The sequence below is a fragment of the Argentina silus genome (genome assembly GCF_951799395.1).
Source record: "Argentina silus genome assembly, chromosome: 8".
Classification (NCBI taxonomy): Eukaryota; Metazoa; Chordata; class Actinopteri; order Argentiniformes; family Argentinidae; genus Argentina; species Argentina silus.
In genome coordinates, this window is record NC_139662.1 from 4,199,119 (window position 1) to 4,216,347 (window position 17,229).

Sequence of the window (17,229 nt, forward strand, 5' to 3'; positions counted from 1 at the left end):
CTTTCACCCACTGATCAACCGCCAACTTATCTTACATCTCCCTCATTGCTGGCTCTCACAGCCTGTTTAGTGTTTACAGAAGAGAACAGATTAACATATTTTTTGGTGGAGCCTGTTGCAACAGGTAAACATGGTCATAATATCCCAGCAATAGCTTGCATTTACCTTACCATAGTCACCTAACCTTACATTGTAGTTTGGTTATTTAGGAATGCCATCTAGTGTACATATAATGCATAACATCTTGAAGAGAGACAATATAATACAGTTGTCAATAGCCATAGCCGACATGAAAGAGTAAAGAAAATGTGCATACTGTAGTGTAGTTCTATTGACATAATTATATCATGTACATGCTTTGAATGTGGTCATATACAGTATTTAGTCCACTTCCTAGATGATAGGGCCCTGAAAGCTGACTGTTTACTTCAGCTTCCTGCTGGAGCCTCTCCCTCTCCCCATTGGGTTCCACACTTTCTCCAGCTCTTTCTGCTGGTGCTCCTTCCCAGCCAGCTGGTTGTTCTCAACCTACCTGGTTGTACTTTTGGGAGCTGGAGGACAGGGTTCTCTTGGCCCTCTCACGTGCTGTGTGCAGTCATTGCCCTCTTATTCTGACTGATGTGTTTCTTGTTTTTCCTCTTAAATTCCTCCACAAAGTGACTGACCATTCGATTGTCGAAGTCCTCCTCACCCAGGTGAGTGTCTCCAGCCATCGCCTTCACTTCAAAGATTCTTGATGGTCAGGATAGACACATCAAAAGCACCCCCACCCAGGTCAAAGATCAGGCCGTTGCCTTCATATCAGACTGCACAATGGGGTCGTCAAACTTTCGACCAATCAGGCGTTTGGCATCAGCGTTGGTTGGGTTTATGGCCACCTGGTTCTTGGCAGGATCTCCAATGAGCCTCTCTGTGTCTGTGAAGGCTACATAGCTGGGGGTTGTTCTGTTTCCCTGGTCATTGGCGATGATATAAACTTTTCCATTCTGGAACACTCCCACACAGGAGTAGGTGGTGCCAAGATCAATGCCAATGGATACTCCCTTTGCTGAAGACATCTTGGTTATTCCTGTAGAGGAATATTGTCTGTACCAGGGTGCATTGTCTGGACCAGGGAGGTAAAGACAATAATATACACATTTTAAATGAAAAAAAACTGCCCATTTTAATTTGACCATGAGGCCTCTTTTCCACATTGATAATCTTGATTAATTCAAACAATTGGACATATACATACAGTCAACTATTAGTTCATTAACAGGCGTATACCTTTTGTATTCAGAATTATTATCTTATTGTAAGTTATTGACGGCTACTTACAACTATTTTACAGGATCTGAGTCCTCTTCAGTAGTTTCCCCCGTGTATTCTGGTCTTGCTCCTGAATTGTGTTATAATTCAATAAGACATGTCGCAACTGACAGAATCTCATTGCTTATATAGTAGAATCAAGTTTCTAGGACGCTCACAAGTCACCGACTCCCGGTGAAACAGCTGTTAAAAATAGTAACAGAGGCAGCGGGGCGGTCTGCGATAACGGGTGAATTTTCTGAGTGGGACTGTACCCTGAACGTGCGCAAGCCAATATATCTGAACACGCGAGGGTACACGCTGGAGTGAGAACAGTGCCGTGGGTTCAGGAAGATGCACGCACGCACGCACACACACACACACTAACCCACAAACAAACCGATTCCATTTGTTTTTATTAATTGGGATGAGTTTATTGCTGGTATATACATTTATTAACATAGACAGACACATATGTAGGCTATTTTAATCACAGGCCAGGTATAACTCATGAAGGTGATCTCACAGCATAGAAATAAGAAAATGAAAGCACAAATTATCACAAGGCAAACAAGAAGTCTCATATGGTAGCCTAACATATGGCTTTAACCTCAATATAATAAAAGCAGAGGAAAGGGTATGGCAGTACTGTACAGATAGATGAAAGACAAACCACAATGTTCCTAGGATTCTAAACCTGGGTATTCGTAACATAAGAAATACCCAATAATTAACTGAATATTGAGGGTGACTGAAAAGCAAGTGGCTCAGAAGGCACATCCATACCATAACCCTAATAACAAGTATGCAGCAACCAGCCTATGTGTGTTATCAATGCTTTCCATGATTTATGAAACACAAACTATCACACATAAAAATAGTCGATTTTGGGTCAGACCGTGTCCTGGCTCATGGAATGTACTTTATATGAAACCAACACAGAAACATATCTTCTTCAGTCATGTGGCCTTAATAAGGCATATGATTTTCTTTACAGCAAATAGACTTGACAGATTGACAAAATTATGTTTTAGCAACATTAGAATTAGCAACTAAATACATACATAGAGATGAAAGCATGCATGCAGACATTTTTCTTTAAATTAGTGACAGACATTGTGAAAGTTACTTGGTCACTGTTCTTATTAGTTTCTTGTGTATCAATCATTGTATCTAACACAGACAACTGGATGTTGTTATTTCAGTGCCTGAAGTACTAATAATAAAGAGTTACATTCAGCATAGGTTAAATGATTCTTCCCTTTTTCTTCCCAACTTACAAAATAAAATAGAGATATCTCTGTTGATCCCATGCGTTGTCTGTTGCAGGTCAGAGCATCATCCACTCCCATTAATACCTTTGAACAGTAGATATTATTTAATTAGAACAATAATGGAATGGAATCACACACAGTAGAACATTATTATCTGAGCAGGATAGTGGTGCATAATATCTAGTTTGTCACTAGAACAGTGGTTCCTAACCTGGTGGGAGATTTTAGGGGGTGCGCGAGGCCTTAATAGATTTGAGGCATTGTACAAAAAATGCATATATTCAACAAATAACTACATTATCATTCCAAGACCTGGCTTGAATGATAATGTAAGCTGAACAAAATAAAGCTGAACAAAATAATACCAGGACACCAAAAACCTTGAGACAGTGACTGTTTTTTTCTTCAAATGAGGGTCGCAAATTTCAGAAGGTGTAAAATGGGGGGACTCCAGGTGAAAAGGGTTGGGAACCCCTGCACTAGAGGATGTCACCCCTATGAAAATATGATATAAATGAAAAATGTTAATATTCCATAGGAAATGTGTACCAGAGAGGGGATATCACATGTATACCCATATAGTAAAATCTCTTAGTGCTGTGCTGTACCTGTAGTAGTTGGGTTTGAAGGGGCCGTTCTTGTTTAGGCCCATGTATTTGGCCTGCTCATCAGACAGCTCTGTCAGGTGGGCGTCAAAGTTGGGCAGGTGCAAGGTGGCCACATATTCATCTAGGAGATAATGAAAGATTGTGTATATTGTTTATATTGTATAGATTGTCTATGTTGTATATACTTCTTAAGACACAGATTTAGCTGTATTATCACGCTTCTTCACCTGTGTTTGGAAAATGCAGTATTATTGTAAAATCACTAGGTGGCAGTAATGAGACATGTACAACTGAGCATATTGAAACATTCAATCTTATGAAATGAACCAAGTAATAGAGCAAATTAGATCTTAATGTACATTGTGTACTGTTTAACAGTATTGATGTTGTCCATCTTACCCATTTTCTTGGGCAACAGGTAAACATCCTGTTTGTAGCGTCCCTCCGGAGCATTGAATAACTCAATCAAGGCCAGGGCCTGAAGAGACACACAGACCACAGTATAAAGACTCTGCCAACTAATTTCATTCTCACAAGGCTCAGGTAACATCTGAACAACAGGAGATTCAGGGGACATTGTTCTGCTACGCGCCTAACCTGAGTTGTCGCTGTGATTGAGAGTACAAATGTAGGTACCGTGGAACAGCTCAGATTCAAAAGACGACCCTGTAAATCAACACGCACAGGAAATCAGTCAGCTGATCAGTTATTGGTCATAACTTGTAACATAAAGTAACAGAAATAGTTAATTAACAGGCGTATAACAGGACAGTGGGGAAACAAAACCTTCAGTTACAAGGAAACACCACAGTGTAGGAGTGCCTACAATTACAAATATTATTTTATAAGATGGGAGGGGGTGGAGGCTAAGTACCTCCGCCAGCAGTACAACCCTCTTGCCATCAGGCCAGATGACGTGGTCCACCTGAGAACGCACCCTCTCCCAGGTGAGCTCAGGGCTCCGCAGACTCGCCTGGAGACAGAACCGAGACCGCATGAGCAGTGCCAGTGATATACTGTACCACTAAAACACATCCACACATGTACCCTACATACAGTTCATGTGTAAACCTCCTAAGAAATGTCCTAAATCAACTCACCACATCAATCTCTGTATTGGAGTGGCCCATATTGCACACTATGCAGCCATTCTTCATACGGTCCAGCTGTTCTCTGGATACAACGTTTTTATTACCTTAGTAAAATCGGGAAAAACACAATACAGCGAGTCCTTATTCATCTAAGCAGCGATCCCATTAACATGTAGTTGAATATCAAAATGATCAGCAAAACTAAGAACAGAGTAAGTGATTCACCAACTCGGTTAATAAAGAGTCACAAGACACTGGTTGAAACAAGTGACCCTTAGCTTGGTGCCTAGTGAATAAATCCCAATCATAAACAGGGTCTGGTGGGATATTTGAATACATTTCATGCTTCAATTGTATGGTTAGCAAAGTTAAATAATGGGGGTGAGACTGCATGAAACAATGTTTACTACAGTAGCTTACCAGTGCAAGTTATCACCAAGTCCATTTGGCGAATGACCTCATTCAGCTTGACCACTCTGAAACCATCCATGCTATATGGAAATAACATGGTGAGCTTTAGTAGGTAAATATGATAAGCAGCTAAAATAATAATAATAATAATACATTACACTGACATTTTAATAGACAGCCACTCACCAGCCCTGCAGGGCACAGATGGGGTCGATCTCTGTGATGCACACAATGGCTCCCAGGGCCTTCAGAGCAGTGCAGCAACCCTTCCCCACCTACATGTACAGAGGAGACCCCAGTACACTCAACAACACAGAACTAAAACTGACCCCACAGAACTATATACCTACTAGAATAAGATCATATACAGTGCCCTGTGTAAGTAAGAAATCAAACAATTATGGTGGGGTTAAAGTAGAGATTCTCAGGTTTTATTTGAGGTATTTGTGTACATATTGGTTTCACCATTCAGAAATTACAACACTTTGTATGCATAGTCCCCCTATTTCAGGATACCCAAAAGTAATGGCACAATTGGCTTCACAGGAGTTTCTGGTAAGTCAAGTGTGTTCCGTCACATCATTTGTGCAGGCATAAGAGAGCTGTCAATCTCTAGTATTGATTCTAGACTTTGCGTTTGCCTTAGACTGTTATCGGTGTCTGTCAACATAAGGACCCAAGCAGTGTCAATGAAAGTCAAGGAAGCCTTTATTAGGCTGAAAAATCTGAAACATAGCCAAAACCCTAGGCTTGCCAAAATCAACAGTTTGGAACATCATTAAAAAATAATTTAAAAAGCGCTCGTGACCTCAGCAATCGTAAACAGGCCAAGGCAGACTGCTACAGTGGATGACCAAAAAAAAATTATGCTCACCATAATAATTAAAACACGGAACAACTGTCCCACTGATCAGGAACACTCTCCAGGAGGTAGGCGTGAATGTGTCAGAGACTACTATCCGCAGAACATGTCCCCAGCCAAACTACAGAGGCTAGACTGCAAGGTGCAAATCACTAGTTATCCTCAAAAAGGATGGTCACTTACAGTTTGCTAAAAGAGTGATTCTAAGTGGAAAGTTTGGAGAAAAAAGTATCTGTATCTGCCCAAGATTTACAGCATACCACCTCATCTGTGAAACATGGTGGAGGGGGTGTTTATGTTAGGGCATGTATAGCTGCCACTAGAACGGGCTAACTAGTCTTAATTGATGGTGTAACTTCTGACGGCAGCAGCAGAATGTACTTTGAAGTGTACAGAAAAAACTTGTCTGCTCAAGTACAAGCAAATGCCTCCAAATATATATACACAAATATCATCAAATAAAAGCTGTGAATCTCTACGTTAACCTCAAAGTAGTTGTTTGACTTAAAATCAAAACTTTTGGAGTTTAGAGCCAAAAGAAGAAAAAATGCTTCACTGTCCCATTACTTGGGCACTGCATTTCCAACTGCTATTCATAAACTGTATAGAACCTAGAGGACTCACCTCTCCGTAACCACACACCACAACTTGTTTTCCTCCAAACATCACATCAGTGGTCCTCTTCAATCTAAAGCAGACATGGGAAGAAGGCATGATCAACATCAGAGACTAATGACTATTGTGTTACATCATGGCTCATCATAACTCTCCCTCACCCGTCCAGGATGGACTCGCGGCAGCAGTAGAGGTTGTCAAACTTCTGCTTGGTGACAGAGTCATTCACATTCATGGCAGGGACACACAGCTTGCCAGCCTTGGATAACTGGTACAACCTGAGAGGACAAGACACAGACCACTGAACTCTGTAGGATTGGCATTAGCCTAGCATAGCATTCCAATATGCGAGATCTAACTTCCCAGGCTAATTGGCCCCTCTTTAGGCCAATGCTAGGTAATTGGCTCCCCTGTGGGTTCTACTTGGACAGTTCCTGTGACCTGTATCTCTGTCACCTAGCACCACTCAAGTCTAACCTGTGCACTCCAGTGACGCTCTCCTCCACGATGCCCTGAGCCTTCTTAAAGACACTGGGGTACTTCTTGTACACCCAGTGGGTCAGGTCCCCTCCATCATCCAGTATCTAGTGGAAACACACCCAGCACACATGGTTTTGGCAGCATCAAAATCAACCTCCTCAGTGGAGTATTACTATATGATGAGTGTCCAAGTGCATTAAGAGGTTGTCTACCATGTTAGCCTGCCAGCCCTCAGTGTTGACACAGCGGTCGATGCACCACCAGAAGTCATCCTCCGACTCGCCCTTCCATGCAAAGACAGACACTCCTGTGGGCCGAAGCAAAATAATGATGCTCACACTTACTGAGAGAGAGAGAGAGAGAGGATGTGTACTTAATGGGTCCATTAAAGACTATGGCATCTCTGGGGTCTCACCGATTTCTGCCAGGGCCGCAGCCACCTCATTCTGAGTGGAATAGATGTTACAGGCAGTCCAACGGCACTGGGCACCCAGAGCTACCAGAGTCTCAATCAGGACCTGAGGGCAACAATACACACACACAGTTACAAAGAGGTACACATGGCGACACACACACACACACACACACACACACACACACACACACACACACACATACATACAGACTGACATCCTGAGTAAAATACATTTAGGTGACACTTCACATTAAGGTTGGCTTTCTGTTCTTTATAAAGGGTTTATAAGTAGCAAGAGCAAAAAGACCTACTGCTGTCTGAGCCGTGATATGGGTGCAACCCACTATCTTAGCCCCAGCCAGAGGCTTCTCTCCTTGGGCTCTCTTCCTCAGGGAGATCAGGGCAGACATATCTGTAGAGAGGTGAGGGTGGCAGGGAGAAGGAGAAAAAGAAGGAAAGAGACAGAGAGAGAGGGTAAATAATTAGACAGAAAAAGAGGACAGTTTGAATGTATGACAGCGTGACAGTGAATGACATTGTAAGGGAAGAAGGAGTATCACAGAAAATGAGAAAGAGAAAGGGTGAACATGAAACAGTCAAGCACAGGAAGGAGGACCGGTAGTACAGAGAAAACAACAATTCAGTTGAAAAAAACACGAGCTAAAGTCCACATGATGAGTAAATGCCTGCAGGTTGCTTGCAGAGGGCTGTCAGCCACAGATGTTGGGGCCCAGGCAGAGGCTATGGGAGCCCTGACAGAGCACTTCCTCATTATCACCCAGCTCTGTTGCCCTCAGGCCTCCTCCTGTTTCCCTGAACACCACTGACACTGAGATGAGTCAGGACCTCTGTTGTGAGTCAGGAGGATTCTCATATCAATCGTTAACTCAAGCAATGGTGACATGGCAAAGTGAACAATCATGTGACATGTATCTGGGTGTTTAGAATGTACAGTGTGCACTGTTGTTAGAGCTCATATCACTCTCTGTGCTCTCTGGTCCTGAGTCAGTCCTCTGTGTATATGGTAGCTTCAATCTCTGCAAAGTTGTATGACTTAATTAAAAGACAACAATAGTTTCAGCCATTAAAACACAACCTCACTAGGCGTTTGGTTGATTCATCATGTTCATATAATCTCGGTGATGAGAGCTAACTCTCCTCACTTCCTATGATTAGGCCTATGTTCGCGTTAGAGGACAACGGTGGTTCCACACCTTGTTCTGCGATCTCGATCTCACGTCGCCCAAACTCGGCCTGTTTGATGTTCTTCACGCAGAAGTCGCCGCTGCCCTTGGAGTTGGCCTGGGTCTTGTCCCGGGGGGAGGTCTCATCATCAGAGCTGTCAGAGTATGAGGCAGCTGGACATTGTAGGAGAGTGGGCGAAGGGACACAGCAATTAGCAATTTTGGAAAATGATATCTCAATAGACATTCATGAAATGTTTGTGTGTGTGTGTGTGTGTGTGGGTGTGTGTGTGTGTGTGTGTGTGTGTGTATGGTACCTGAGCTGTAGCTGTCTGTTGAAGACTGGGAGATAGAGCGAGAGAGGGAGCGTCGTCCTGCCTTGGTGGGGTACTTGCTAAACTCCTGCTTGTCCTCAGAATTACTTGCAAACTGGATCTGCAGAGGACACAGAGCAAAATATGACTGCACTGAAATATGGATCACACTGCCAAACAATATATGCCAAACAATATATAACTCACATTCCATACCCTCTAAGCCTATATTTCATTTGGCTGTTTAGTGACCATGTGGTGAAGGTGGACATTAAACAATTATTGTGAGACTTGGTTGAGTTGACTCACCCCCGGCCTTGTTAGAAGTCTGGGGTATGTGTTTGACATTATGGAGGATACTTGTTATCATTATGTGTGATTTAGAGAGGTTGAGAGCTATATGAGAAATGCCAAACAGCAAATAGCACACATGAGAAATTATAGCTTTTAATGTAGATTATTTAAAATCTCTAATGTTTGTTTAAAAAGATGCCAGAAAAAAATATTATTCACACCCAACCGCACTGAGGTGTGGGTGTACCACTACCTTACTGCTTATTTATTCACCTAGAGAGTCTATTCACATTTGCATTAATCTCAAATTTAGACATTTCAAAAAGCCTCTCTTTTCACATATCCCCATCAAACGCGGGAGATGAGGCTGCCTTGGTTTCACCAGGCCTTGCTACATTGACGTAGACTTGCAGAGTAGATAAATCACAAAGGCAGTTTAAAAGAGGGCCTAAAAATCTATTTTAAAACGCTCCTTCCTGCACAATGATTTGGATTTGTTCAAATACACAAGATTCATGGATCACTTCCATGTCACAACATCCACAAGACTTCTGTGGAGCGGGATTGGTACACAGGAGTATATCAACATACACTGTATATGTATACCGAAATACAGCAGGTTTTGCCATTTGATTTACAGCGCAATACATACCATTAATATTTTGGTATCAATGCTGCTAACACGTAATCACTCTTCAATAAGCAAACTGATACAGTCTAACCTCTGAGTACTATTTGCTCTCTGTCTTATCCTCACGTTTTTAAGAATATACGTTGAAGCAATTGCTGGAAATAATCCTATTTGTTTGTCAAAATCAGAGCTTTAGTTCATAAAGACGATGCTGAGTGGGAAATCTGCCCCTTTGAACAACCAAAAAGCTGGCTTTGGCAAAGAGATCTGACGAATCCTCCGACTACTGTACTACGGTACTACTGTGTAGATCAGTCTGGACATGCTGGCAGCCGCCGTCGGTGTCACCAGAGGAGAGATTAAGGATGGTAAACCGGATGTCACCAAGGTCGCTCCAACTGGGTCAGTGAGTGCACCAAGGATGCAGAACGTGACATAACAGTCCTGTGAGGTAACCTGTGACAGCTTGGGGTAGCATTGAGAGTGAAGAGAGAAAGATACCTGGTACCTAACCTCACTAATGCAGGAAAGCCCTGCAGGCTGATGACAGGTCTCAGGCTCCTGATGACGTTAGGGGAAAGACCCTTGGCTGGAGTTGATAAACTCCATCTGACACCTGGATCCAGTCCCCATGAAGGACCAGCTTACTCACCCTAGAGGCACTGATGAACCAGTGCTGATACACAGGGACTGTTGACTGTATTCGATCGGTTTAGGCTTGAAACAGACTCAGCAACACAGAGAAAAACAAAAAAAAACCTTATCTCTTGAATTATTGTTTGTAGTGGTGGGGGCTAACCAATCTATTCAGTGATAATGTAGGTCTTTCGCATGCAAACCTCCCACAACATTATTGTGTTACATATAATCCAAAGCTCCTCACTGTAGATTTAGGCCTTGTGTCTCTTTAAACCTTAGCCCCCCAGTGGTCATTTAATTTCATTAGGTTCAGATATCAAACATAAACTCCACCTGATCAGGTATACCAATCACTAAAGGTTTATCCTTACATGCCCGACAGGTCATATAGGCCTGTTCTACTAGTTTGATACTCATACTCATTTTCCTTCAAGGTCCTGTGTTTTCGATGTCCATAGATTATGTTTGGACTGAAAACGGATGTGCATGGCCACTGAGTTGACACAACATACAATGCCAGACTAACAACAATGGGTTGGGTAACATTAACTGTAAGTGTGAGGTGATCTGCAAGCACACATTGCCATCCACATCCTACATATGAAGTGTAAGGCTATATCAGGGGTGTGTTGTTGGCAGTGATGTGTTGTCTCTAAAGATAAAATAATATGCATTGCAATGGTCTGATTGTAGTTAATGGGTTTGTTTCAGTCAAGTGGTTGACTAGCTGTGATTATAATGAAATACCCCAACACCTGTACTGTAACACTAACCCAAAACATAGAAACCAAAGTCATTTTATGTTGACACTTGGCCAAAACATTCAGAGTAAGTATCTTAGGAGAATCCTTAAAAACTGCAATATCTCATAAGGGTACTGATATCTAGAATAAAAAAAACAGAAGGAAACTAAAGACTCTCGTAAAACAGCATGAAATAAGGAGCTCTGCATGTCACTGGTTTGGCAAATGGGTGGGAGCTCTATCTCACATGTTTGTGGAATAACTTTTGGTGTTTGCTTTGCATCAGCATACACTCCTGAGCATTCGGGGAACGTTCCAGAGCTAAGTGAGTTGCATTTCAATATTTTTTCTTTTCTCAACATGCAGTCAGCAATAACAGAGAAGCCATCTCCTCTCTCTGTTTATAAACAGAAGAATATCCTCAGATGTATGAGAATATAAAGGGTGGGGTATGGTTGATAATGTAAGAAGTCTCTCAGGATTGCATATATCCTATGATATATATCCTATGATAAACCCTGCTTAAGCAGTTTGTCTTGTTAACCTTGGCCTCTACTTGCATTCTACCTGCAATCAACAAGCCTTTAATAATGATGCTCCACCATAATTCTACAAAAATGCATTTGTATATACACTCAACTCAACACGACAAATGATCATCCAAGTGAGAAGTCAAAACATATGCTTAACTAACAGTGAAACAACTATTGAATGGCTGTTTAGAGAGAGTTAATGAGGAAACTCAGCATTAGGAATAAAGTGACTCACCCGCTCTCTCAGATGCACATGTGCATGTCTCTGTGCCATGGCTCCCTGTCCCTGGTCTCAGCCTGTCTCTCCCTGTGCCAATGTCCTCTGAGTGATTGGATTGAGTGCCCCTGATATGTGATTATCACTGAACACACACACTCCCAGACTGACCAGGGGGGAGGTTCCTGCAGTTTACCATCATTTCAAATGGCCAACCTCTAGTGGCCTGGAGGGTGGGGGGGTGTCGAACCTGACCAGCCCTCCCCTGTCTCTGTCTCTGTCTCTGTCCTTGACAACTACATGCTAGAGTCAGAGTGTGTTGTAGAACAGTGTGTTTCTGGTGGTTGAACAGTTAGGGAACACACACAGGAGGTGCATAGAGGAATGCACAGACAGACAGGCAGACAGGCAGACCGACAGACAGGCAGACACACACACACACACACACACACACACACACACACACACTTCCTACTTAATCTACCAATGGCCCTTACTAACAGATTTTATTTTTCCTGCTGTGAGTTTCTAGTCAGGCCTACTAATAAAAAGGGGATTTAGGGGGAATGAAATCTTGTTTCCATATGCCCTCAGGCATCAACAGGCATTGTCCCATCCTATATCTTAAAATACCATCTCTGTCTCAGGTGGCTGGTTAGGTCATAGACATTGGCTTTTGTGTAATTGTGAATAGGAGGTGTAACAGCAGAGCGTAGCCTTAGCACAGGGGAACGTTAACCACTTACAATGATACCACTAATGCCTGCACATCATCTGACAGGATGCTTAATCCACACACACTTTCTACAGAGCCAACCTGGGCCATAACCACAGGCTCTCTGAAACCTCTGTGATAGGCAATACATAAAAAATAAAAAAAATCTCTCAGCTCTCATTGATAATGTTTTAAGAAGTTCTAGAACAGCAAATAGGCCTCAGTGATCTGTGAAACCACAGAAATGTGACAACTTTCAAACCAGTGAACCACTAGTATGTGAGGTTCATGATCATGAAAAGACGAGACAGTCCATGGGGAGATGGCTCCAGAGACTGGGGCGTCACCTGTGTTCAAGTTCCACAAAAGCATGACGGCTTACGAGTGTTGTGAAAAATAGTATGATAATCCCTCCTCCAAACATTCTGACCTTCAACGTGAAACTATAACCTTTACTGACAATGGGAGGACACGTTACTACCCATGATCGGCTGAAAGGTATGTCATCCTGATTATTTGTTGCTCTTGAATGTACCTCAGGGAAACATTGAGAGTACACTGAGGGTATGAAGGAAGGCTCAAGGTCAAGGCAGAGACCTCAGCAGCGCTGAGACAGGTAGGCTGCCGTGGAGCCTCTCTGAGTGCTAGCACACAATTTGTAAAGACTAGGGCAAATGTTCCAGACCAGTCAGTATGGATGTGTCATATTTCTCCGCTTATTGGGAATTTTCACAGTGTTAATATGACTCATACACTGATGGTCAAATACTGTCAGAGTGACACATGATTGCTGGGAAAAATAGAGAACTAAAGGGCAATAAATTATTTTTTATCCACAAAGTTAGTATGTAAAATAATGTATAATCTGCATGTAAGAGTATACACAAGAACTATATCTGTCAGAGGACCATGAATGTATTCTCATTCTAGGGTGATAATAATGTAAACATTTCACTATGTTTCATATCACTTAGTAAAAATAAATGTACACTTGAGCCTGACCGTCACAGTAACAAAGTACTGTCAATTATGTTTTCTTTTTATATAAAGAGGCTTTTAAAATGTTTTCTTAGGCCTATGACATAAATAATGTACATAGGAACATGCAATAATACAATGTTTATGCAATAACACAACATATAGAGATGAAATTAAAGAAAAAACAGCCACAAACTACAACTCCAGAGGGATGTATTGTGTAACTAGTGGATAGATTAAAGAGGAAGTAGGCAGAGGAGTAATACCATTTCACCCACACACACGTCATGGCCAGTGAGCAGTGGGCACAATACAAGCCTATCATTCATTGGCCAGGAAGGTAAAACCACCTCTACTGAACAATGTAACAGATAATTGAATTGAATTACACCTAAACTAACCCAAGTTATATAACTGTCCAACCTACTCAATATGAAGGGACTGATATTGCTCTTATATTGGAGATGTCGTTGTGTTAGATCCTTTTTTTTTATTTTATTTTTTTTAAATATGCACAGTATTATGTCTTCCCAGCTCCTTTTCTACACAAAGCACATATTCATCTAACCCTTTTAGAAAAATAGTATTTTTCATAATCTATGTACTGTACAGTATCTTCAGTGTTTATAAATGATCTTTTCATTATTCTGACCCCAAATTCATCTTATTACACAAGACTTTAGACTCGACAGGTGGCACAGTTTGACATGTATTCATAACATGGAGCTTTGTTTTCATAGGAGCAAATCCACATTCCTCCCATATCCAATGTGTTTTAACATCAGACTCCCCAAGGCAGTACGCTCAGTCCACATATTGTCCTGCCGGCCAGGGGGTCAGAAGCAATGTTCTGGGCTGAATAAGCCCTGCTACAACGTAAACATCCACATTCTAGCCTAGACAGCATACCAACCCAAAGTGTGCAGCACACTTCACTGTCTACAGTCTGTATTGCTCATCTATGGCACTGACGCATAGAATGTATACTCTACAGTATCCCCTAGTTGAAATGGTGCTTTACTGAAATATGCTCTAGGCATAAACTATCCAATCTCTGTTGGTATACTACTGTCTTATGAGAAAGTCACTTTACATGCCACAATAATCACTTAGATGAGGAAGTTAAATTAAATGTCTATGATTATAATCATGTGGTAATTGAGTGTGTAAGTGTGTGAGTGTGTGTGCGTGTCTGTCTGCGTCTGTGTGTGTGTGTGTGTGTGTGTGTGTGTGTGTGTGTGTGTGTGTGTGTGTGTGTGTGTGTGTGTGTTACTTAATTGTGCTTACAACAGATGCAGCCACTGTGTCCATCTCTATGGGATTTATCTCTGCTGTCACAAGTCGACTGAAATGTAAATATAGATTGCCCCGGACCTTAAAGTCATTTGCCTACATATTACAGCATTTATTCCTTTCAGCTTAACACAGCGAACTTGATTCGAATTGACAGCACTGAGAGACACAGTTACAAATGTCCTATTCTACAGGCAAAATAGTATATTAGGCCTATAAACTGTACAACTAGTTGTTGGATTACGTTTGGGTATTTGTACCACACTATGTTGAACTGAGATGGGACACTTGGATAAAAAACATTGTAGCCTATGACGTTTTTTCTAGCAAAATTAGTCACTGTAAAGCACGACCAGGTCGCTGCTTATATAGCCTACTGCACACGCGCCTTTGCGGTTTTCTCAATGCGTAAAATATGATCACTGTATGTCTACAGTGAATGATAGAATAACGTCTTACCTTTTTGACAGATTTGAGAGTGGGGACTGCGGTGAATGCGGCGGACAATTCACCAACATTCATATTCATGTCGCTGTTCTTGCTTACTGTCATCGCAGAATATTTTTCGGCGACATTCTCGCTATCTTTTACATATTTAGTGGCCTGTTTCACCTCCAGCTTCCCGTCCACAACAGAGTCTGTCATTTCATTCAATGATGTAGACATCCTGAAGAAAATTCAGATGATGTCCGACTTGCAGTGCGGTGCTGTCACCTCTCCTCTTCTTGCTTGCCTGTCTCCTTATTAGTGCTGCTGAATAAAACAACGGTGGTTACTGGGCTACATTGACTAAAAATGCACCACCACTATGAGCATAGAATGTGTATTCTTGTCGCCGTCGTCACTTAGTCATCACCCAGGGTTAAGTACTTGTTCTTTTTCGGGTCGGCTGTCAACATAAGCATCATCTACAGTGGGCGGTTTGTCGGAGAAATCACCTGAACAAGTGGGCGGTGAGTAGGAGGCGCTCATCCAATCGCCAGCAGAGAAGGGAAAAAGGGACCACTTGTGGTTAATACCATGTACTAAACAGCCTTTGTTGCTACATGATTGTCCAAGTGTAAATTCATCATTTGATATCACCTAACAATATATTTGCTCTTCTTCTGAAGTTCCATTCAAGTGAAGTAGTCTTTCGTAATCATAGGCTATGTGAAATGGTAGGTATAAATGAATAAATAGGCCTGTAGACATATCAAAAACACCACATATACAAGTTAATTGGGGAAAAAATGAAACACCACAAATACTTTCATTTAAAATATGTGTCTTTATTGGTAATTCCTTTCTAAGATATAGACTGAATTTATTCAGGTCTGAATACAAAGGAAATCACAGCTGTCTTTATAAGCATTACTTCCTCCTACAGCTCCGGTAATCTGTAGGTCATCTGGCATTAATGGCAAATTTGAAAACACATTATTTCATTTCATTATGAAAACCTGTGTATATGGAAAGTGGAAGTGTAGTTTGTCAGTTTGCGGTCTATCTCCACGCAAAGTTCCACAAGAAGGAGAAGCAGCTACAACAAGTCCTGAGAAAGAGGAAGACAGGTGTCAAGCAACTTTGTTGACAGCAAGTTCCATCAGTGTACATGATGAACATTGACCATGAGGGGTTTACTTGGATTTATTCGTAGTTTTCATGGCCTTTTTCTTCTGTGCCCTACATCCACAACAGCCAGTATTTCCTGCATGAAAACATGAGAATTAGTTTAGGCCAGTTTAGTAAATCAACATCAGAGTCTGGTTCTACAGTATTGGTTTACTGTTTTCATCCTACCATACTGGTTGGTCTCCCTCGCATCTTGCTCCTTCTGCCTGATCTGCTGCTTCAAGAGTATCCTGAGCTTGAACATCTCTTCATCCTGTGAAAACAAGAAAAAAGTATGTTTTGGTTTTTTTAATCATTATGAGCTTAAGAGGTGAAATTGTTTTAAACAGTTGAGCTTGTCTTACCTGATCAGACTTCATCTGATACAATAGTCTGGTCTGCTTCTCCCAGTACATCTGACATTTGGCATTCGCTTCCTTCTGAGAAAATAAGAAAATATAATTTTCTTCAGAGTTTTGGCAAATAATTATCATAGGTTTAAGAGATGACATTTCAATCGCTGTTGAACATGTCTTACCTGAGCATTATTACTGAGCTGCATTTCAGCAATTGCCTTCACCTTAGAGAACAAGAAAACATACAAATGGTAATGTTCAGCAACCCTTTTTGAAAACATTGTTGTGTTGAAGAGATCACATTTCAGAAGCTGTTGTTTAACATGTCTTACCTGAGCAAGAACCATCTGGTCTATGCTCTGCAATTGACTTGTCAACGCGTTCACTTGTTTGTTCTGCTCCTTCAAGAGCAATTTTAGTTCAGTGTTCTCCGCAACCTACAAGAACAAGGCAAAAAATATCAACATGGCAATTTCTTAAGAAATATAGAAAATCATTGTTTTGGGTTATAGAGGTAATATTTGAATAGATGTTGAACATGTCTTACTAGAGCACGAATCTGTGGGCGCAGTTGGTTGTGCACCATTTCAAAGAAATAATCACTGACTTCTGAAGTGGCATACATGTCTGTGAATGAAGGAAGAGATCTCAGTTTCCAATCAATGCTTGATTATATATATTTTTTTTTTTACC

The 17,229-nt window shown here is 41.5% G+C and overlaps 1 protein-coding gene across 2 annotated transcripts; it reads right to left on the minus strand.

Moving 5' to 3' along the window:
• Positions 1-1,689: 1,689 nt before the first annotated feature.
• ahcyl1 (adenosylhomocysteinase-like 1) lies at positions 1,690-15,268 on the minus strand. Of its 2 annotated transcripts, none has more exons than XM_083674366.1 (17): positions 15,047-15,268; positions 8,548-8,665; positions 8,261-8,404; positions 7,358-7,458; positions 7,047-7,149; positions 6,844-6,938; positions 6,629-6,735; positions 6,313-6,429; positions 6,161-6,224; positions 4,861-4,949; positions 4,684-4,754; positions 4,273-4,367; positions 4,047-4,145; positions 3,770-3,838; positions 3,572-3,650; positions 3,173-3,293; positions 1,690-2,648 (listed from the first exon to the last, which is right to left on the minus strand). In XM_083674366.1, exons 1-17 carry the CDS (start codon positions 15,251-15,253, stop codon positions 2,642-2,644), a joined length of 1,686 nt encoding a protein of 561 aa, XP_083530492.1. In that variant the 5' UTR covers positions 15,254-15,268; the 3' UTR covers positions 1,690-2,641. The 2 variants fall into 2 exon arrangements, with proteins under 2 accessions (XP_083530492.1, XP_083530493.1); XM_083674367.1 differs by lacking the exon at positions 15,047-15,268 and adding an exon at positions 11,620-11,775.
• Between the last annotated feature and the right edge of the window lie 1,961 nt (positions 15,269-17,229).